The 20,854-nt window shown below is 59.2% G+C and overlaps 2 protein-coding genes across 5 annotated transcripts; both read right to left on the bottom strand.

Moving 5' to 3' along the window:
• Positions 1-356: 356 nt before the first annotated feature.
• TMEM141 (transmembrane protein 141) lies at positions 357-2,173 on the bottom strand. Of its 3 annotated transcripts, XM_019971172.2 has the most exons (5): positions 2,039-2,173; positions 1,685-1,751; positions 1,423-1,506; positions 1,177-1,284; positions 357-775 (listed from the first exon to the last, which is right to left on the bottom strand). In XM_019971172.2, the coding sequence occupies exons 1-5, from the start codon at positions 2,090-2,092 to the stop codon at positions 762-764; spliced, it is 327 nt and encodes a 108-aa protein (XP_019826731.1). In that variant the 5' UTR covers positions 2,093-2,173; the 3' UTR covers positions 357-761. The 3 variants fall into 3 exon arrangements, with proteins under 3 accessions (XP_019826731.1, XP_070655784.1, XP_070655783.1); XM_070799683.1 differs by lacking the exon at positions 1,685-1,751 and having other exon boundaries at positions 1,361-1,684; positions 2,039-2,150; XM_070799682.1 differs by lacking the exon at positions 357-775 and having other exon boundaries at positions 1,361-1,506.
• A 12,082-nt stretch (positions 2,174-14,255) lies between these two features.
• LCN8 (lipocalin 8) lies at positions 14,256-20,835 on the bottom strand. Of its 2 annotated transcripts, none has more exons than XM_070799677.1 (8): positions 19,936-20,835; positions 17,557-17,687; positions 17,109-17,179; positions 16,716-16,820; positions 16,550-16,639; positions 16,415-16,440; positions 14,583-16,151; positions 14,256-14,368 (listed from the first exon to the last, which is right to left on the bottom strand). In XM_070799677.1, exons 2-7 carry the CDS (start codon positions 17,685-17,687, stop codon positions 16,131-16,133), a joined length of 444 nt encoding a protein of 147 aa, XP_070655778.1. In that variant the 5' UTR covers positions 19,936-20,835; the 3' UTR covers positions 14,256-14,368; positions 14,583-16,130. The 2 variants fall into 2 exon arrangements, with proteins under 2 accessions (XP_070655778.1, XP_019825701.2); XM_019970142.2 differs by lacking the exon at positions 19,936-20,835 and adding an exon at positions 18,813-19,902.
• Between the last annotated feature and the right edge of the window lie 19 nt (positions 20,836-20,854).

Here is a 20,854-nt window from a genome sequence, read left to right as displayed (position 1 = left end):
ATGTGGACAGAGCTCCAGTCAGCTGGCTCTGGTCCCCTGCACCCCTCACTTCCTCCTCCCCCAGAGAGAAGTGACTTAATCTGATAGGTGGGCTGGAATGGTAGGTGGGTGGGAGTGGTCACTTCCGGCCCTCCTCTCCTGAAAGCAGGTGCTGTTCGGCTGCACACATCTGCTCTGTGCCTCCCCCGACCCCCAGCCCACGTGGAGAGCACGTGGGGCCCGCCAGATGTCTAATTCTGGGGTTCAGATTCAGAACTGCCCTGGTGCCTCCTCCCCTCAGCGGTGTGGTTCCAAGGAGACGTTTCTCTCATCTTCCTGCTGCTGCGACATGTTCCCTGACTGCTTTAGAACTTAGGTGGGAAATAGGACAAGGTGTTTATTAGTTCCGCAGCCCCCAGGGGAACTGTCATCTGTGACTGGGGTGGGTGGGGGATGCAGGGGCCAGAAAGGGAGTGTCAGCAGCGGAGTGCAGAAGCCCCCTCCCTGCTCCAGGGCTGTCCCCAAAGGTGCATGAGGCATGCTGGTCCTCTCCAGCGCTGTGTCCACCTGCAGGACAGCCATCGCAGAAACGGAGTCTCCTGGCTTGAGCTCCTGGGCAGCCAGGCTGGGCAGGAGCAGTCTGCACAGGTTCAACAGACCTGGTCATGCCTGTGTGCGGGGGCCACGGGTGTGGGGAGGGCCAACCTGGGGTGCAGAGGTGCCGAGGGCTGTGTTCTAGAATTGTCTGGCCCCAGGTCTTCTGTGCCCTGGCTGGAGCTCTCCTAGCTGCGCCGATCTATAGGAGGCAGAGAAGACAGCTAGAACCACACCCCAAAGCTGTTCCCAGTCCCTGTGCCCATTTTCTGGAGGCAAAAACTGAGGCTTGGAACAGGAAGGGTGCAGGCAGTGGAGGCCAGACCTGAGATCAGCCAGCCTGGTGTCCGATGCAGGGCCTTTCCATCCAGCCGCTCATCTTGGGGTGTCTGCCTTCCTCCCTCTGCACTCACTCCCCCCCGGGACACCCACCCCCTCCTGCGTCTTCCTCCTGCATGCGGGCCCTCTCCTTCCCGCCCTGCCCCTCGTGTGCATGTCGAGGGGACAGGCCTGTGCAGCCTACACCTTGCACCCGGGCTTGCTGCCTCCAATTCTGGGCACTGCAGCCTCGGTTCTGCGTCCTGCTGCCCTGGGGGCTCTCACCTGTGCCCATGTCTTTGGGGAGCTGCCCTGTCTCCAGGAAGAGCCAGAGGTTGCTGCATTTCTGCGACTCCACTCGGGTCACCCAGTAGCTGGCCACTGAGCCTGCGACTGGGGAGCAGGGGGCAGGGGTCAGGGGGATGGGCATGCCCAGAACCACAGCCACCCACCCCCAGTGGGAACCCACTTCTGCTGAAGAGCCAGCGGCAACTGAGGTGCACCTCAGGGGTCCCAGGCTGGAGTACCCACCCACAGCCAGCAGCACCTTCCACTGAAAGGGGTATGGAAGCTTCCTTTGAACCAGCATCTGCAGGCCGAAGGTTGCACCCGTGCCTGCCAAGAGCCACGGTCCCCATCAGCCAGCTTGTCCTCGGGGCCGGCCAGGGGACCACCGCGGCAGAGCCCGCGTGCCCACAGCACCTTCCAGGCTCCCAGCACTGCGGGCTGGTGAGCTGGCGCCACTTGCTGGGGAGTCAGGGTGCGACCTCCTCACACCCGGCACCCAGCCTACCTGTGACAAAGGTGGAAACGCCCTTCACGAAAGCGTTCGACTGGCAAGCCGCGTACTCGCCTAGTCCCTGGGAGGGGGAAGGGGTTGAAGGCTCAGTTCCCTGCCCCTCCTGTCCCTCCCTAGGGCGCACTCCGGCCCCGGGGGAGGGGACCACTCATCGTGAGGCCCTGGGGGCCCAGCCACACCCCGCCTGCCCCCCTGCCCACCCAGGCAGGAGGCCTCCATTGCCACCGCAAAAGGGTCCCACACCTCTGTCCCTCTTCGCTTCCCTGATGAGGGTACTCCCACCAAGGCCCCCGCCCCGCTCAGGTCAGCTTCTGAGGTCGGGGCCCGCGTCCAGGCCGGCCTTCTCACCGGGTGCTTGCTGGCCACGGCGTCGTCCACCCGGGACAGGCCCAAGTTCACCATGGCTGGCGCGGCGGCGGGGAGCCGGCGGGCTGACCTACACCCGGCCGGCGGAGGGCGGGGCCGGATGGGAAGGGGCGGGGCGCTGGGCGGGGTCTGTGCAGGGCGGAGCGGAGGGGCGGGGCCGGAAAGAGGGAGGGCCGGCTGGAGAGGGGCGGGGCCTGCTCCGGCCGGGGCGGAGGGCGGGGCCAGCGCAGAGGGGGCGGGCCTGCGCGCGCTTCGGGCGCTGGGCTCCGCGGGCGGACGCAGGCAGCGGAGCGCGCTCCTCGCCGCGAGCCTGGCCTGGATCGCCTGCATTATCTCCAAGCTCTTAGAGACCTGATTACTGTTAGTAATTTGTTGGGGTGCGCTTTGCTTAAGGGATTACCTACACTGAAGACGACCACGGAATATGAGGTGGCGTATCTAAAAATGGTTTAGTGAGTTAACTCCCCAAATACTGTGACCGCATACTTGGTGTTAGTCCTGTGCTCGGAGCTGGGGGTCCCACGGAGGAGTCAGAGCCCTTACCCCTGATAGAGCAGACAGGTAAACAGACCTGGGGGGAGGTCAGGAAGACAAAATGGGGGCGGGGATGGAGAGGGTCAAGCAGAGGACCCTCAACCACGTGGGCCTGAGCCCTGGCCTATTTGATAAGCTTCAGGAGGCCCAAGTGGCTGAATCTGAGGGTCAGGCAAGGGTTGGGCTGTAAGTTAGGGTCTCCGGCCACAGCCTTCTGTGCCTTGAAGCCTGGCGGGGGCTTCAGTTCTTCTGATTGCACTGGGAGGGCCCGGGCAAGGATGTCAGCGCCGTGGACACATGGCCTTCCTGCTTGGTTGGGAGCCAGCCTTCCAGGAGAGCGTCTGCTAAGGTTCAGAGGGTGTTTCAGTGATGAAACAGGCAGGGGTGCTGTGGGCTGCATTTGGAGGCTGCACTGGTAGGCTTTGGCACTGGGTTGGTGGTGCCAGTGAAAGGTTGCGGTGGTGAGCCGTGTGCTACGCCAGGACTGGTGACCTCCAGAGGAGAGGATTTCGATCCAGGGCCAGAGACAAGGCTTGACTACTGGGAGCTTTTCGTGTAGCAAAGTTTTATTAAAGGGTAATAGAGATACACTCTTGACAAGAGAATTCCAGAAAAACATCTATTTCTGCTTTATTGACTATGCCAAAGCCTTTGACTGTGTGGATCACAATAAACTATGGAAAATTCTGAAAGACATGGGAATACCAGACCACCTGACCTGCCTCTTGAGAAACCTGTATGCAGGTCAGGAAGCAACAGAACTGTTGGTGGTCAGGGTCCCCAGCTGACCACCAGCCTCCCAGATGCCTGATGGGAGAAAACAACAGTGAAAGACAAAAACATCATCCCAACCTTCACATTAACCTTGTTCATTATTTTTTCAAGCAGGATTTCCTGAAAAACACCTGAGAGATGAAGACTAAGTGAGCGAGACAGCAGAAAAAAGCAGATGCTAGAAGCAGACCCATTGGGCTTCCCTGGGGGCTTAGTCAGTAAAGAGACTGCCTGCAATGCAGGAGACTCAGGTTCAATCCCTGTGTTGGAAAGATTCCCTGGAGAAGGAAACAGCAACCCACTCCAGTATTCTTGTCTGGAAAATCCCATGGGGAGAGGAGCCTGGCGGGCTAAGGTCCATGGGGTCACAGAGTCGGACATGACTTAGCATCTAACCCACCAAACCACCATTCCCATCATGAGGCTCCACCCTCATGACCTAATCACCTCCCAAAGGCCCCACCCCTCAGTCCCATCACATCAGGGCTTAGGGTGTCAGCTGCAATGTGGGAGACCTGGGTTCGATCCCTGGGTTGGGAAGATCCCCTAGATAAAGGGAACAACTACCCACTCCAGTATTCTGGCCTGGAGAATCCCATGGACTATACCAACTCTGGGTCACGACTGAGTGACTTTCAGATGTATAGGTCCAATGACTACCCTGGTGATGGTAGAGAATCTGCCTGCAATGCAGGAGACCTGGGTTGGATCTCTGAATCCGGAAGATCCCCTGGAGAAGGGAGTAGAACCCACTCCAATAATCTGGCCTGGAGGATTCCATGGACTGTATAGTCCATTGGGTCTCAAAGAGTCAGACAGGACTAAGTTACTTTCACTTTATGGCTTTTTACTTTTTTATTTTAATGATTTTATTGAAATATAGTTGATTTACAGTGTTATGTTAATTACTGCTCTACAAAAAGTGATTCCGTTTTATATATTTATGTGTGTGTATCAGTTCAGTTCAGTTGCTCAGGCGTGTCCGACTCTTTGTGACCCCATGGACTGCAGAACACCAGGCCTCCCTGTCCACCACCAATTCCCAGAGCTTACTCAAACTCATGTCCATTGAGTTCGTGATGCCATCCAGCCATCTCATCCTCTGTCGTCCCCTTCTCCTCTTGCCTTCAATCTTTCCCAGCATCAGGGTCTTTTCTAATGAGTCAGTTCTTCGCATCAGGTGGCCAAAGAATTAGAACTCCATATATATATATTATATATATAATATATATATATATACACACACTTTTTTTCAATTTAAACTTTTTATTTTCTATTGGGGTATAGCCAATTAACAATGTTGAGACGGTTTCAGATGAGCAGGGGCACTCAGCCCTACACATACATGTACTGTGCTCCCCCAGACCCCACCCCATCCAGGCGGCCACATGATACGGAGCAGAGCTCCCTGTGCTGCACAACAGGACCTTCTGGGTTATTGTCCGCAGAGGACTTTAGTTGTGGGGGCAGGTACTCAGACACTCAGACTGCAGCATAGGCTGTGGAAACAGCTAGGATTACTCTGCTTACATCTGACCATCAGATGGGCAACACCAAAATCAGACTGATTATATTCTTTGCAGCCAAAGATGGAGAAGCTCTATACAGTCAGCAAAAACAAGATCTCAAGCTGACTGTGGCTCAGATCATGAACTCCTTATTGACAAATTCAGACTGAAATTGAAGAAACTGGAGAAAATACTACATCATTCAGGTATGACCTAAATCAAATCCCTTATGACTATACAGTGGAAGTGAGAAATAGATTTAAGGGACTAGATCTGACAGACAGAGTGCCTGATAAACTATGGATGGAGGTTTGTGACATTCTACAGGAGACAGGGATCAAGACCATCCCCATGGAAAAGAAATGCAAAAAGGCAAAATGGCTGTCTGAGGAGGCCTTACAAATAGCTGGAAAAAGAAGGGAAGCAAAAAGCAAAGGAGAAAGAGAAAGATATACCCATCTGAATGCAGATTCCAAAGAACAGCAAGGAGAAAGAAGAAAGCCTTCCTCAGCGATCAGTGAAAAGATATAGAGGAAAACAATAGAATGGGAAAGACTGGAGATCTCTTCAAGAAAAGTAGAGATGCCAAGGGAACATTTCATGCAAAGATGGGCTCAATAAAGGACAGAAACGGTATGGACCTAACAGAAGCAGAAGATATTAAGAAGAGGTGGCAGGAATACACAGAACTATACAAAAAAGATCTTAATGACCCAGATAACCACGATGGTGTAATCACTCACCTAGAGCCAGACATCCTGGAATGTGAAGTCAAGTGGGCCTTAGGAAGCATCACTATGAACAAAGCTAGTGGAGGTGATGGAATTCCAGTTGAGCTATTTCAAATCCTGCAAGATGATGCTGTGAAAGTGCTGCACTCAATATGCCAGCAAATTTGGAAAACTCAGCAGTGGCCACAGGACTGGAAAAGGTCAGTTTTCATTCCAATCCCAAAGAAAGGCAAGGCCAAAGAATGCTCAAACTACTGCACAATTGCACTCATCTTGCACACTAGCAAAGTAATGCTAAAAATTCTCCAAGCTAGCCTTCAACAGTATGTGAAATGAGAACTTTCAGATGTTCAAGCTGAATTTAGAAAAGGCAGAGGAACCAGAGATCAACTTGCCAACATCCATTGGATCATAGAAAAAGCAAGAGAATTCCAGAAAAGCATCTACTTCTGCTTTCTTGACTACACCAAAGCCTTTGACTGTGTGGATCACAACAAACTGGAAAATTCTTCAAGAGATGGGAATACCAGACCGCCTTACCTGCTCCCTGAGAAATCTGTATGCAGGTCAAGAAGCCACAGTTCCGAGTCAGATATGGAGCAACACACTGGTTCCAAATTGGGAAAGGAGTACATCAAGGCTGTATATTGTCACGCTGCTTATTTAACTTATATGCAGAGTACATCATGTGAAATGCTGGGCTCAGTGAAGCAAAAGCTGGAATCACGATTGCCAAGAGAAATATCAATAACTGCAGATATGCAGATGACACTACCTTTATGGCAGAAAGCGAAGAGGAACTAAAGAGCCTCTTGATCAAAGTGAAAGAGGAAAGTGAAAAAGCTGGCTTAAAACTCAACATTCAAAAAATGAAGGTCATGGCATCCAGTCCCATCACCTCGTGGCAAATAGATGGGGAAACAATGGTAACAGTGAGAGACTTCATTTTGGGGGATTCCAAAATCATTGCAGATGGTGACTGCAGCCAGGAAATTAAAAGATACTTGCTCCTTGGAAGAGAAACTATGACCAACCTAGACAGCATATTAAAAAGCAGAGACATTGCTTTGCCAACAAAGGTCCATCTAGTCAAAGCTGTGGTTTCTCCAGTAGTCATGTATGGATGTGAGAGTTGGACCATAAAGAAAGCTGAGCACCAAAGAATTGATGATTTTGAACTGTGGTGTTGGAAAAGACTCTTGAGAGTCCCTTGGACTGCAAGGAGATCAAGGCAGTCAGTCCTAGAGGAAATCAGTCCTGAATATTCATTGGAAGGACTGATGCTGAAGTTGAAGCTCCTATACTTCAGCCACCTGATGTAAAGAACTGACTCACTGGAAAAGACCCTGATTCTGTGAAAGATTGAAAGCAGGAGGGGAAGGCGACAGCAGAGGATGAGGTTGGGTGGCATCACTGACTCAATGGACATGAGCTTGAGCAAGCTCTGGGAGTTGGTGATGGACACGGAGGCCTGGCGTGCTGCGATTCATGGGGTCACAAAGAGTCGGACACGACTGAGCAACTGAACTAACTGAACTGAACTGAGAGAGAGTCCTCTGCATATGGATGCATATGAATTAGGAATCTTGAAAGTCATCGAAACTGCCAATCCCACTCAGGAAATGAATAGACTTAAGGAGTATATCGGAGAAGGCAATGGCATCCCACTCCAGTACTCTTGCCTGGAAAACCCCATGGACGGAGGAGCCTGGAAGGCCGCAGTCCATGGGGTCGCTGAGGGTCGGACACGACTGAGCGACTTCACTTTCACTTTTCACTTTCATGCATTGGAGAAGGAAATGGCAACCCACTCCAGTGTTCTTGCCTGGAGAATCCCAGGATGGGGGAGCCTGGTGGACTGCTGTCTATGGGGTCACACAGAGTCGGACATGACTGAAGTGACTTAGCAGTAGCAGAAGGAGTATATACTTTGCTCTTAGAAGAAGAAATCAAGAAAAGAATGAAAACATTTCTTCTAGTGGAAATCCCACCGTGGGGAGAGGAGGGTATGTGGAAAGCAATAACTATTACGTGAAACTCCAGACTGAACTAAATATGCCAAAGCATTGAAGGACATTAGAAGAACATCTTGAAATGTGTTTTTTTAATTAACTAAGAGCAGAAATGAACAAAAAACAGGAAAGAATTCAGTAAGAGCTAATTGTTGTCAGGAAAGAAATTGACTCTCAGACTTTACCGATAAAGGAAAATTCTTTAGGGTCTCCAGGCAAATGATCAAATTACTTTCAAGGGTGAGAACAAGCTGGCATCGAACTTCCAAAGGCAAAGTGCAAACAGAAATGCATTTGTGGCAGGAGAGGTGCGCACGCCCTCTCAGTAGAGGTGGGCCTAAGGACTCACTGTGGGTGGGCGTAAAGTGAAAGCGTGAGTCACTCAGTCAAGTCTGACTCTTTGCAACCCCATCGAACCTGGGTCAAAGCACCACAGTTCAAAATCATCAATCATCAATTTCAGGCAGATTCTGTACCGTCTGTGCCACCAGGGAAGCCCCTGATGTGGGTAAAGAAGTCCTAAAATGTCTAAGGCGGGTCATGAGGGTTTATGTATTAATTTTACAGGCTTCGCAGGTGGCGGTAGTGGCAAAGAACCCAGCTGCCAACACGAGAGATGTAAGAGACGTGGGTTCAATCCCTGAGTGGGGAAGATCTACTGAAGGAGGGCATGGCAACCCACTCAGTCGTCTTGCCTGGGGAATCCCATGGACAGATGAGCCTGGTGGGTTACGGTCCACAGGGTCACAAAGAGTCGGAGACAACTGAAGCAAATTCACCACACGCGCATAGAATTGTACGCCTTGATAACAGAGAGGAAAACACGCACAGAACTGACTGTCTAGCCACAAGCACAGCATCGGTGAGCTCCACAAAGTAGAAATATTGCAAACTTATCTGACCAAATGACAATAAAACAAGGACTTTAAATTTTTTTCTATTTTAGAAAATACTCTTGGATGAAACAAAAATGCAAAGTGAAATCACAGAATTTATTTATAATAAATATTATTAAAATATCACATGAAACAGGGTCAGAAGAAACGTCAAAGCCTTAAACACACCCTTAAAAATAAAAGATTGAAAGTAATGTATTAGATTCCCAATTCTCACAGCTGGACTGGGGATTCCCCGTGCTCCAGGGGTTGAGAATCCACCTTCCAATGCGGGGGATGTGGCTTCCATCCCTGGTCAGAGAACTAAGATCCCACCTTCAGTGGAGCAGCTTCCCAGGTGGCTCAGGGGTAAAGAACCTGCCTGCCAATGCAGGAGATGCCAGAGACACGCGTTTGATCCCTGGGTTGGAAAGATCCCCTGGAGGAGGGCAGGGCAACCCACTCCAGTATCCTTGCCTGGAGAATCCCAGGGACAGAGGAGCCTGGCGGGATGCAGTCCATGGGGTCATGAAGAGTTGGACACAACTGAGCGACTGAACGCAAGCCCACGGCCACAGCTACCGCGCTGCAGAGAGAGGCAGCCCACATGCCGCGAGGAAGAGCCCCACGCAGGAGGCTGGCAGCCAGACACACAGATAAAGAAGTGTTTCTAAAAAGGACAAGAGGGGCTTCCCTGGTGGCTCAGCTGGTGAAGAATCCACCTGCAATGTGGGAGACCTGGGTTCGATCCCTGGGTGGGGAAGATCCCCTGGAGCAGGGAAAGGCCACCTACTCCAGTATTCTGGCCTGGAGAACTCCATGGACTCTATAGTCCGTGGGGTCGTGAAGAGTCAGACAAGACTGAGCGAAAAAATAAAATTAAAAATAAAAATTAAAAAAGGACAACAATATAAACCACAGGACCTCAAGGAGAAGGAAATAACAAATAGGGACCAGAGAACAGCAGATGTAACGAATGGATCAAAGTCCTCCCCCGGGGGAGTGGCCGGCAGGACTGGGCATGCTCCACGCGCAGGTTTTGGTCACAGAAGGAAGGAGCCAGTGCGCAACCCCGGCAAAGGCAAGCGCCGCCGCCGTCGTGTGGGCGGAGGGCCACCCAGCCCACCCTTGGGTTTGCTCAGTGTGCCCAACCCCTGGATCGGTCCTCGGGGCGGCGTGGACCCCGCGCCTGGGAGCCCGGAAACTAAAAAAAAAAAAGTCTTCATCCTTGAGAAGATGAACAGAATTTTTCCATTAATTTACAGGATTATTAACAGAATCATTAGTACTGTTTTTAAAAAATAATAAATTAACTAACATAAATAAGAAAAAATGGAGAGACTACAAATGCATGAAGTAAGAAAAGACAAAGGGCGGGAAAAATAACCTTTGGGACAAAAGGATAAAAAAATGTTTCATCAACAGAAAGTGCTTTGCTGTCTTCTAAGAAAATAAATTCAAAGTCTTCAACCAGATGTGTTTACAGAATTCAGTTTGCCTGAATTTACCCTATTAGAAAGAAAGAGGGGCTTCCTCTCTGGCTCAGCAGTAAAGAATCTGCCTGTCAATGCAGGAGACGAGGGCTCCGATCCCTGGGTTGGGAAGATCCCCTGGAGGAGAGCATGGCGATCCGCTCCAGTATTCTTGCCTAGAGCATCCCCATGGACAGAGGAGCCTGGCGGGCTACAGTCCACGGGGTCACAAATAGTCAGACACGACTAAGCAACTGAGCACGCACACACCCAGAAAGAAATGTCTGTGATAGATATAATAGGTGATAATTTACAGGTAAGCTGAGAAATGGACAGGTTGATAAGCAGCGCAATCGATCGATAAAGAGAGGCTATGAGAAAGGACTAGACTGATGGGCAGTGGAAACGGCACCCACGCGGGAACAGAGGGAAAGCTCAGGGTGTGAAGCCGGCTTCAGACCTTCCTGTCCCAAACCCAACCCTGGCTCTTCTCAGCATCACTTTCAGTTGTACGTGTGTTAGTCGCTCAGTCGTGTCCGACTCTTTGCGACCCCATGGACTATAGCCAGCCAGGCTCCTCTACCCATGGATTCCCCAGGCAAGAATCCTGGAGTGGGTTGTCATTCTCTTCTCCGGGAGGTCTTCCCGACCCAGGGACTGAGCCTGGGTCTGCTGTGTTGCAGCAGGCTCCTTACTGTCCGAGCCACCAGGGAAGCCCCGGTTTTTATTAACTCCTTGTTTTCGACCATAGATTGCATTTTCCCGTTTCTCTGTCCGTGCAGTAACTTTTGCGCTGGATAGCGCTGCAGACACGCGGTGGGGGCCTGGTCTCCGTCACGGGCCTCTGAATTGTCCCCGCCCCGCTTCCCGTGCGGAAGCCCTCATGCTGGACATGATGTATTTGTCCAGTGCCTTTGGGGCCTTCCAGGGGGTGAAAGTGAAGTGGGGTTGTAAGGGTGGAACCCCAACCCAGTAGGGCTGGGCCCCTTAGAAGAGGGAAGGACACCAGAAACCTGTCCCCACACGTGCAGAGAAGAGGGTGCGATGGGAAAGCTGCCGTCCACAAGCCATATGAGGGCCCTCGCCAGACACCAGGCTCTTAGCACCCTGACCTCAGACTTCCAGCCTCCAGAGGAGAAACCCCTGTTGCTTCTGTACCACATTCAGCGGGTTCTGTGTTACAGCAGCCCAAACAGACGTCCTAGAACCTTCTATCGGGAGGTGCAGCTGAGGCAGACGGCCGTGCTCCCCTGAGCTCTGGCCAGACAGGTCTGGGGGAAAGGCCAGGTGCTCCCCAGGCACCTCGCAGGTGTCGGAGTGCAGCCTCCAAACATCCCCCTGCTCGTCTTTCGGACCCGTCGTCTCAGGCAGGCCCTCCCCTCGAGGGTGGTCCTTACTCCTGGAGGCTTTCTGGTGGCCCGCTGGGGTCAGCAGGGTCTCTCTTCTCTGGACGGATGGGCCCCACCGGCCCCTCAGCTGTGCTCAGAAGCCCCGTGACCCTGCTCTGCACGCGGGCAGGGGGCAGACGCCCACCCACATTCTCTGCCCTGCCCCAGCGGATAGAAGGAGGGTGTGGTCATGGTGGGGGTGCCCCCAGGCGCTGAGGAGGACCGGGCTGATAGGGGATGGAGCCAGCGGGGGGCCGGGGTTGGGGCAACTGTGGCCTGAGGGCCTTGGACCCAACGCCCACGGATTTGAGCTCAGGGCAGCAGGGAGCCAGGCGAAGAAAGACAGGCGGCAGCCGTGGTCACCTTCCACTTGGGAGGAGCTCGGCTTGGGCCGGCCCGGGGCTGCCGCGGGCTCTCGGGGACCAGAGGAGAGACCAGAAGGGCCCGGGGCAGCCCGGCCCACAGGCACTGAGCAGCACAGGCCGGCAGAAGGGACGGGGAACAGCGGGAGCCGGCCTGCCTGTAGCCGTGTCGGCCACAGCGGGAGGAGCCCACCCAGGGGCGGGCGTCCCCCATGGTCATGGTGAACCCAGACCTCCTGAGAGTCAGGTCTGCTGCGATGTGGAGGCAGTCACAGGACACACACCCCACCAGCCCGCCCGCCACCCCTCGGCCCCCTGGAAAGACGGGACCGGACACACACCCACCAGCTCGCCCGCCACCCCTGGCTCCCTGGAAAGAAAGGACCATGCATGGTTCAGCTGAAGAGTTTATTCGGGCTGAGCAGCTGCAGGTGGCCCCCCAGGGCTGGTGGCCCAGGGAGGCTGGGTGGCCCAGGGAGGCCGGGTGGGCGGGGCTGCAAGCACACCAGTGCGGGGTAGGGGCTCCCCTAGGTCAGATCCTGCAACATGGAAGGGCAGGGCCTCAGGATGCCACCCTCATCCGAGGGCCCCAGCCAGGAGTGGGTGTCCTAGCTGAGTGGCCTGGGCCTCAGTTTCTCTACCTGTAAAGTGGGGTCACAGTACCATCTCTCGGAGCTGTTGAGACAGAGGGGACCGTGCAACTGAAGGGTTAGCACAGTGGGGGACCCGGGAGCCTGAGACGGGGTCCACAGGGCCTGTGACCCCCAGGCAGGACCCTGCTGGGTGGAAACCTGGACGAGGCCAGCCTGCCCCCACCACCAGGGACCCCTCCTGGCGTCAGCATCCTGGAGGCCCCGGGAGCTAGAGTGAGGGCGGACTCCTGTCAGGCTGGGACTCAGCCAGGGCGGAGATTCGCCTCCTTCAGGAGCCTGGGGCATCTCCCGTGGGCCGGGGCAGCGTGCGGGGCTGCGCAGGGGACAGGCGCCCGGCCCCCTCTCAGCCCAGGCTTTGCAGCCACAGGAGGGGCTGGCCCAGGACAGGAGATGCTCACGGTGTCCACGCCTGGGTTGGCCCTGACTCTCGGGAAGCCCCGGCTCCACCTGCCCCGGAGTCAGCCCCCCGATCCCTGGGACCCCAGACTCCTCTTCCAGCTGTGATGGGGAGGCCTGGGGACCCAGCCCCAGCCTCGGGGTGGGGAAGGAGACTCACCACCTAGGACAGCAGGTTCACACAGGTCACTGTGGAGATGAGACGGTGGGGAAGTGGGGAGACAGTTCCCAGGAAGGAGGCCCCCAGCCCCTAGCCCGACACTCACAGTCCTTGGTGAGCAGCTGCACGTTCGAGACCGACAGCCCCTGCTCCACGGCCTTCTCCACGAACTTTTCTGTGGCCTTCTCATTGTGCTCCAAGGTCCGGCCTGCGAGGATGGGGGCGCGGCTGGCTGGGGCCCCCAGGGACGCCCTCCCTGCCCAGCCAGTCCCTGCTCCGCCCTGCCCGCCCCAGGCCCCCACCCGTCTGCCCCCTAGGCTTCTCCTGCCCCCTCCCGAGGGGCCGGGCTCTCCCAGGCTGGAGCGGGAGGCCGTGGGCTCACTGTAGAGCTTCAGCACGCTGCTGGGCTTCCCGCCTCTGTTCAGGATGATGTTCATGATGGCGTAGGTCTTGTAGTCCGTGGCCACCACGATGACCTCTTTGCCTCCTTGGGATAAACCAAACAAAGGACTCCCAGGCTGTGGGGGGGGCGCCTCCCATGGGCCATACCCCCACCTCGGAAAGTACACACACACGTGCTGCACACATGTGGGGCTACAGCAAGCCTTCTGGACTCCCCGGGGAGCTTCTGAAGAGGGTGGGCAGAGACCCCCACTGGCCAGGACAGAGGCCACCTGATCAGGCTCATCAGAGGCTGCAGAGAGGAGGCTCGGGGGGCCCAGGCCGGGGGCTGGGCAGCTTCCGTGCAGGCTGAGCACTGAGCTCAGGCCGAGGGCTCTGGGCGACCACGTCCCCACGGGAAGACCCTCAGAGCCAGGGTGGCTGAGCAAGGGCCACGTGCGGTGGGACAAAGCATCCCCACTGGCTCCCGGCGCACGGAGGGCGGGGCTGGGGACTCCAGGCTGAGCGGGGCGTCGGGGCAGGGAGTGAGGAAGGGACGACCGCGGGCCGCATTCCTCACCAGACTCTAAAGGGATCTTGAACTTCCCGGGGGCGTCCCCCTTCACGGCCTGGTTCTTCTCCTTCATGCACAGGTTCATGCTGGAGAGGGCAGACGCTTTCAGCCCACCCTCGCCCACCACCACCGCGCCTTGCTCTGGACAAGGGGCAGCTCTGAGACCACCAGGTAGCCCCCGACCAGCGGGCCCCTGCCCAGCTCCACGTCCAGGCACCGGCCACCTCAGGAAGCCACTCAGAGGACAGAAGCCCTGCGCCTCCACCCTGCCCTGGGGGCCCTGGCACCCTCCTCCCCCCACCCCATCCTCGTCCCGCCAGGGGGGCCGCGTGACACCGGGAAGGCCAGCGCCACTCACTGGTCAGACACGGAGGTCAGGCTGAGGTGGGGCCCGTCCTGTTCCACTATCACGGCCCCCACCTTCCGCCGTGGGGACGAGCTCTGGTGCTCCAGGTTGGAGGCCAAGGCAATCTCGTACCACATACCTGAAAACTGGGGGGACAGCAAGCTGGAGGGGGACTGCCTTGGAGGGGGGCCTGCCGCTGGTCTCAGGGCCTCCCCCAGCCCAGGACAGTGGTCTGTGGAATTCCCGGGCCCCGCACGCCTGGAGCTGGCAGGGGCTCTAGAGGGAGCGTGTCCCCAGGGGCCTCCAGGCCCCCTCCGGCCGGCTCAGCCGTTCACCATGGCGGGCACCTGACGCAGCCACCTGGGTCAAGCTGAAGTTCTGGAGGCCCAAGTCCTCCTTGCCAGCCGCCAGCACCACGAGCAGCCCCAGCAGGGCTGCAAGCAAGTTGCCCCTCATGTCTGGCCAGCAGGGACTGGGGCCAGCTCCCCAAAGCCACAGGACATGCTCCTTGGCCCAGTCTGGGCTTATACCCTCCCCGTGGGTGTCGGCAAAGGCACAGGCTGGCTTCATTAAGCAGACTGCCTGCCCATCAGCTGGGCCAGGCCTGAGGGGCCTCCGCCCCTGGACCTTGATGTTGCCCCAGCCGCTTGGCCAGCCAGTCGGCTGCCCTGCAGGCTGGGCCCCAGGCCCCTGGAGGGACAGTGCCCAGAGCCCCCAGACCACCTGCGAGAGGCCGGAGGGCAGCATGGGGCTCCATGGTGAGGGGGCAGGACAAGAGGCGGCATGTCCTGCACTTCGGGACATGTGTGCGGGGGGCGGATGGCGGTCGGGGCCCCTCACGGCACCAGGACCCAACTGCTGCCCACAAGGCTCCAGCAGGAGCCCTCAGCAGCACCCAGGGCAGCCCGAGGCCCTGGCACCTGGCCCGCCTGGGAGCACCAGGCGACCTCCGGACGTGGGTGCGTGCCCTCGAGGGCCCGCCAGCTGCGTAGGCAGGGGCCCGGGTCAATGGGGCAGGACCAAGGACACGGGCACCCGGGCGACGCTGACTCTGTAGCCCACCGGCCGTGGGCAGCGAGGCATGAGCCGGGACGTCCCGATCCCGCCAGCCCTGCAGGCCGATCAGCAGCCCCCGAGGTGGCTCCCCTGGCCCTTCACCCACGGAACCGTTCTCCGTGGCGGGGACAGTGTCTCTCCGTCCCATGGAACTGTTCCCTGAGGAGGGACAGCGTCTCTCCACCTCACGGGTGAAGAGCTTCACCAGCAGGGGTGGAGGGCACCTGTCCAGGTCCCCCTGGCAGGTGGGCAGCCACCCCGTCACCCCAGCTGCCCTCACGGCCCTTGACTGCACCCCACCTCCAAGTGTCAGCCGTCCACCCGATGGTGGCCAACAGCAGCCAGGCCGGAGGGCTGGGGAGCAGCAGAGACAGAGACAGGGGAAAGGAGGCAGAGGGCGAGGGCAGGGGGCGACGCCCGGGCAGTGCCAAAGGGACACGGGGGTCCCCACTCCCCGGGGAGCAGAGTGCGGGGCCCGCAGACAGCGCACGGCCTCACGGTCTCGGCTCAGCCTGCGGCTCACGGCAGAGGCTCCAGGGCAGCTGCTGACCGTTTGTTGACCCCACCAGCCCCACCCACCACCCCTGGCCCCCCAGGAAAGACGGGACCCTGGGTTCGGCCGTAGAGTTTATTCAGGCTGAGCAGCTGCAGGTGGCCCCAAGGCTGGCGGCCCAGGGAGGCCGGGTGGGCGGGGCTCCAAGCATCCCCGTGGGGGCGGGGCTCCCCTAGGTCAGATCCTGCGACAGAGAAGGGCAAGGCCTCGGGGCGCCGTCAGAACCCGAGGGCCCCAGCCAGGAGTGGGTGTCCTAGCTGAGTGGCCTGGGCCTCAGCTTCTCTACCTGCAAAGTGGGGTCACAGTCCCGTCTCTCGGAGCTGTTGAGACAGAGGAGGCCATGCAGCTGAAGGGTTAGCACAGTGGGGGAGCCGGGAGCCCGAGAAAGGGTCCACAGGGCCTGTGCCCCCCAGCAGATGGAAACCCGGACAAGGCCAGCCTCCCCTGCCCTGCCCCCACCCTGCCCGCCCCAGCCTCCAGGGTCCCCTCCGGGCAGCCTGGTGTCAGCACCCTGGGGGCCCTGGGATCTAGAGTGAGCCGGGACTCCCATCAGCCTGGGACTCAGCCGGAGGCGAAGACTCACCTCCTTCAGGAGCATGGCGCACCTCCCTGTGGGACAGGGGAGCGTGAGGGGCTGCATATGGGATGTATGCCCAGCCCCCGCCCCCCGCTGTCGGGGCCCCCTTGCCCAGAGCCCACCCCGAGGCCTGGAGCTCACCGTGCCGGCCCACCAGATACAGCCCCATGTCCGTGGTCAGCTCCCGGAACTTCAGGAACCCGGGCTCACACTCGCCGCCCAGGCTCCGAGCTGTGGGGGCATGGGGGCCTGAGCCAGGGGTCCCCGGGGGCCGCGGCGGTCCAGCCCCCACCCTGGGGCGGCTTACTGAAATACTTGAACACGTAAAACTCATGGTTCTGCCACTGGAGGGACACACGGAGGATGGCGTACTGCTCATAGTCCGTGTCCACCACGTGGATCTCCCGGCGGCCTGCGTGGACAAGCGGGAGGGCCAGGCCTGGGTGGACGGGCACCCCTCGGGGTGGGTCGGCCTGGGCGGTCAGGGTCGCCAGGGCCTGACTCCATTCTCCCCCACCTAGCCAGGACCCTCTCGGGATGCCGGGACCCTCTCGGGGGGACTAGAGCAGCCCTGGCAAGATGACCGGTCCACTGTGGGGAGCACAGGAGCCTGGGGCGTGAGGAGGAGCGCAGGGAACAGCATGAAGAGCAGCCAGGCTAAGAGGAGCTGGCGGGTGGGGCCCGAGGAAGCAGCTCTTACCAGGAAACACAAATTTCCCCCAAACATTCATTTCTGAGCTCACTATTTCTTCGGTCTGACAACTTCCTGAGCTGAAAGGCGTGGTCAACAGAGTGGTCACTAAGGAAATGCCCGGCTGAGTGCCTTCCCGGGGCCCACTCCTGGCAAGGGGGCAGGCGTGCTGTCCCCAGGAACGCCTGGGGCAGGGGGGCCGTGCCCTTCCGAGAGCCACCCACTGGCAAGTTCTCCTCCCGTCCTCCCAAACCCGTGGGGCCTCATCAAGATGCCCTGCTTCATCCAGGAGAGGACGCAGCTTTGGGGCCTGGGGTCCGGTCTCAGGGGACGATCGAGGAGGACCCCGGGAGGACTGGTGCACCCAAGGGACAGTAGGGTCCACGCCCCACGCCCACAGCTGCAGCCCCCCGACACACACGCCTGACCCCCACGCTCCCGGGGGCCGGCCGCTTACTTGTTGTAGGCAACTGCCACGGTCAGAGTCTCCCCACTCAAGGTCAGGAACAAGGCCTCCAGCCTCCTTGGGGTCTTCAGTGCCAAGTTTTCTCTGGAGGCCACACCAGCTTCCCACCAGAATCCTACCATCTAGAGAAAGGACCGGAGCCAAGCCCATTCGGGCAGCAGAACCAGACCCCGGGAGGCAGACCCCTCTCCCTAGACCTCCCAGGCAGGGAGTCGGCGGGCTCTGAAGGGTCAGGGAAGCAGCAGGTGATGGGCCTTCCGCGGGGTCCCCACGTGGGCCTGTCTGCGGCTGCCGCAGGGCTGGCGCCCTTCTCCGAGGAGACCCGGCCTTGCAGTGCCTTCCCCTGAGCAGAGGCAGCGGTGGTCAGAGCCCGAGAGACGGCGCAGGGAGCCGGCCGGCTGGACGTGAAGGCCCCCCGGGGGCGTTGGCCAGCAGCCCTGCCCCGTGGGGGAGGCCCAGCTCTGCATGGCCACGCTGGAGGACAGAGTGGCCGCCTTGGAAACCACCCCTGGGGCCCGGACCTTCCCTCTGAAGCTGTTATTTTTAATTTTTTTTAGTTCTACCAGTTTATTGCTACCAACCCATCACCCTCCACCCTCATGCACACTTGCTCAGTCATATAACCCCATGGACTACAGCCTGCCAGGCTCCTCTGTCCATGGACTTTTCCAGGCAAGAATACTGGAGTGGGTTGCTATTTCCTTCTCCACTCTCTGAAGCTTTTAAAAACAGATCATTTTTTGCAAGAGAAGCAAACCTGTGTCCAACACCGGCTGTTTCTGAGCCTGCCGGCCCAGGCCGGGCAAAGAAGGAGCTCAGACAAAGAAGCCTCCAGATGGAGACCAAACGCCCCCGCCAAGGTCCCTGCCCTGGGAAGGCCTTCCACCTCTGCTCCCACTGCCTGCGGGGTCAGAGGTCAGAGCAGGAAGCCTGCCAACCCGGGAGCAGGAGATGGCCACCCCAAGCCCCACACCCTGGAGACCCCCTCAGGGGAGCGGCCAGCCAGGCTGAGGACACGGTCACCCAGAGGAGGCCCCGGGGGAGGGGGCCGCCCCCATCGGCCCTGGGTACTCGCCGTATCCCCACCGGCCAGGAGCAGGGACCCCAGGCCGGGCTGAGCTCACACCTGGGGGGTCCTGGGGCCCCCGCGCGCCTGCCCCAGCTCAGCCGTGGGAGAGGAGAGCTGGAGGAGCTGGCCCCTCAGGGCCCTCCCGGCCCAGGCCTGCCGCCCCGAGGAAGACCAGCACCTTCTGCAGGTCCAGGCTCTGCGGGGTCATCTGCACCTGGGCCAGCATGAGGCCCAGGAGGGCGCTCAGCAGCCCGGCCCCCATTGAGCATCTGCTCCGCGCCCTGAGCCCTGGGCAGGGTTATAGCAGGATGGAGGGTGGGCGGGGGTGCAACCCCCCAAGAGGACCGCAGTGAACTTGGCCTCCAGCCACTCAGGGGTGTGCATCCGGGCCCCAGGACGCCCACAGCCCTGGGGCAGGGTGACCTGGACCAGAGCCGCCCGTGCCACCCCCCTCCCGGTCTAGGGCCTGCCGGGGGGCCTGAGAGCAGGACAGATACCCCCACTCCCAAGCAGGGCCGCCAGGACCACGTCTCCCCCCGGGGAGGGGCTGCCAGGACGGAGTCGCCAAGCCCAGGCCTGCACACACGGCCAGACTCCCCTCCCAGGGCTCCCAGCGGTCTTCAAGCCCTTTCTGATGGGTCTCGGGAAAAGTGGGTGAGCGCTCCACAGGCCTGGGCCACAGAGGCAGGCGAGGACCGCTTCTGGCTGCGAGGCGTGGGTGGGAGAGGTCGCTGCCTGCAGAGGGGGCCGCGGAAGAGAGACAGACGCTCCGCGGGAGGCGGCATTGGGGTTGCCTGGGCCCCTGCCCCTCCACGGACACCAGGCAGCGGCCGGCAACCCACCTGCTTCCTGTGCGAGCAGCTTCTCCACCAGGTGGGACCCTTCCAGCCCTGACACCTGCCCTGACACCCACCCTGCACGGCCAGGCAGGGCCAGCCTCGGGGACCCCTGTCCTGCTTACGCTCCACGAGCTGTGGGCTGCCGGTGTCCACCCCTTCCCACCGTGCCCAGGCCCCCAAGCCCGGGACCAGATGGTGAGCAGGTCAGGGTGAAGGCAGAGCCAGGCTACCTGGGCACCAGGGCCTCCAGCCGCATCGCCCGAGGGGGCCGCCTTCCTCAGTCTCCCCACCCGTCAGGACGGCGAGCACAGCAGGGGCCAGGTGCCCAGGAGGGTCCCAGGCACCAAGGCAGCCGCGACCCAGGTCTCAGCCCTGGCCTCTGGCCAATGCAGGGTGGCCTCCCCACCTCCAAAGCCACAAAGGCCCACACAGGCCTGGCCAGCTAAAGGGGAGGCCGCTCACCCGAGGCAGGGGGACTGCCACCTTGACTCTGCAGCAAAGCTGTGGGTCACACAAGGACCAGTCAGCCCCAAGACCCAGGGGGCCCGTCCAAAGGGAAGGAGTGAGGCGGGACGCCCGAGGAGGCTGACCCGGGTCCGGGCTGAGCCCGGAGCTGGGCTCACGAGCCAGTCCCCCAGGGGCTTGAGCGGGCAGAGGAGAGAGGACAGGAAGCCCAGGGCCACCCCCTGTCTTGGGGTGATCAGCCCGAGGCAAGGATGGGCGCGCTCAGAGCTAACAGCTTCCTGCTCCACCCTGCCAGGGCTACAGGATGCCCGTGAGCAGTGAAGCAGGGTGTCCAGTGCCTTCCTGCCCTGCCGCAGGCCCAGCCAGCCCTTTGAAGTGTGCGCATCGGGCAGAGCCGGATGCTGTGAGCTCCATGGGGCGTGGTGTCGGGGCAGGAGCCACAGGGGACCCCGGGCGTGGGGCGCTCCGGCCCCCCCAGCTCATCGAGGCTCAGCAGGGAGCTCAGGCCCCAGACAAGGCACCCAGCAGGCTCTCCGCTCGGGCCCGAGGGTCCATCCAGGGGCACTCAGGCTGGGCCACAGGGAGGGGCTCAGGGTGCTCTGGCCACGACCGTGACCCGTTCCCAAGCTTCAAGGAGGCTCACCAATGAGCCCAAGGTCAAGGTCACAGCAACAGCAGGAAGAAACACCGAAAAGCTGCACCCCGAAGCTCCCCTGCAGCTGCTCTGCCTCTGTGGGTTCTGCCCCTAATGGAGGCCCAGCCGCGGGGCCGGGCTGCCCAGGGCACCTCGGCATCCCCACAGGGGCCATGAGCCCACAGGAGCCGGGCTGGGGGACCCAGATGCTGCTTGTGGGTGCAGACCTTACGGGGGGCCACCCTTGGCCAGTGCCTCCTCCCTCTGAGCCAGAGTGCCCGT

This window comes from Bos indicus, chromosome 11, assembly GCF_029378745.1.
Source record: "Bos indicus isolate NIAB-ARS_2022 breed Sahiwal x Tharparkar chromosome 11, NIAB-ARS_B.indTharparkar_mat_pri_1.0, whole genome shotgun sequence".
NCBI classification, from domain to species: Eukaryota; Metazoa; Chordata; class Mammalia; order Artiodactyla; family Bovidae; genus Bos; species Bos indicus.
Note: the sequence above shows the minus strand (reverse complement) of the source record. Positions and strands in the feature narration are given on the sequence as shown.

Excerpts from the sequence above, each read along its gene's own strand:
- TMEM141 (XM_019971172.2), bottom strand. The coding sequence starts at position 2,092 with ATGGTGAACTTGGGCCTGTCCCGGGTGGACGACGCCGTGGCCAGCAAG. Across the intron at positions 1,752-2,038 it reads CCGTGGCCAGCAAGCACCCG|GGACTAGGCGAGTACGCGGC; the intron begins GTGAGAAGGCCG and ends TCCCCCTCCCAG. Across the intron at positions 1,507-1,684 it reads CGTTTCCACCTTTGTCACAG|GCACGGGTGCAACCTTCGGC; the intron begins GTAGGCTGGGTG and ends GGCTCTTGGCAG.
- LCN8 (XM_019970142.2), bottom strand. The coding sequence starts at position 18,896 with ATGGGGGCCGGGCTGCTGAGCGCCCTCCTGGGCCTCATGCTGGCCCAG. Across the intron at positions 17,180-17,556 it reads GTGGCAGTTGCCTACAACAA|CTCAGGAAGTTGTCAGACCG; the intron begins GTAAGCGGCCGG and ends CACGCCTTTCAG. Across the intron at positions 16,640-16,715 it reads TTACGTGTTCAAGTATTTCA|CTCGGAGCCTGGGCGGCGAG; the intron begins GTAAGCCGCCCC and ends ATGCCCCCACAG.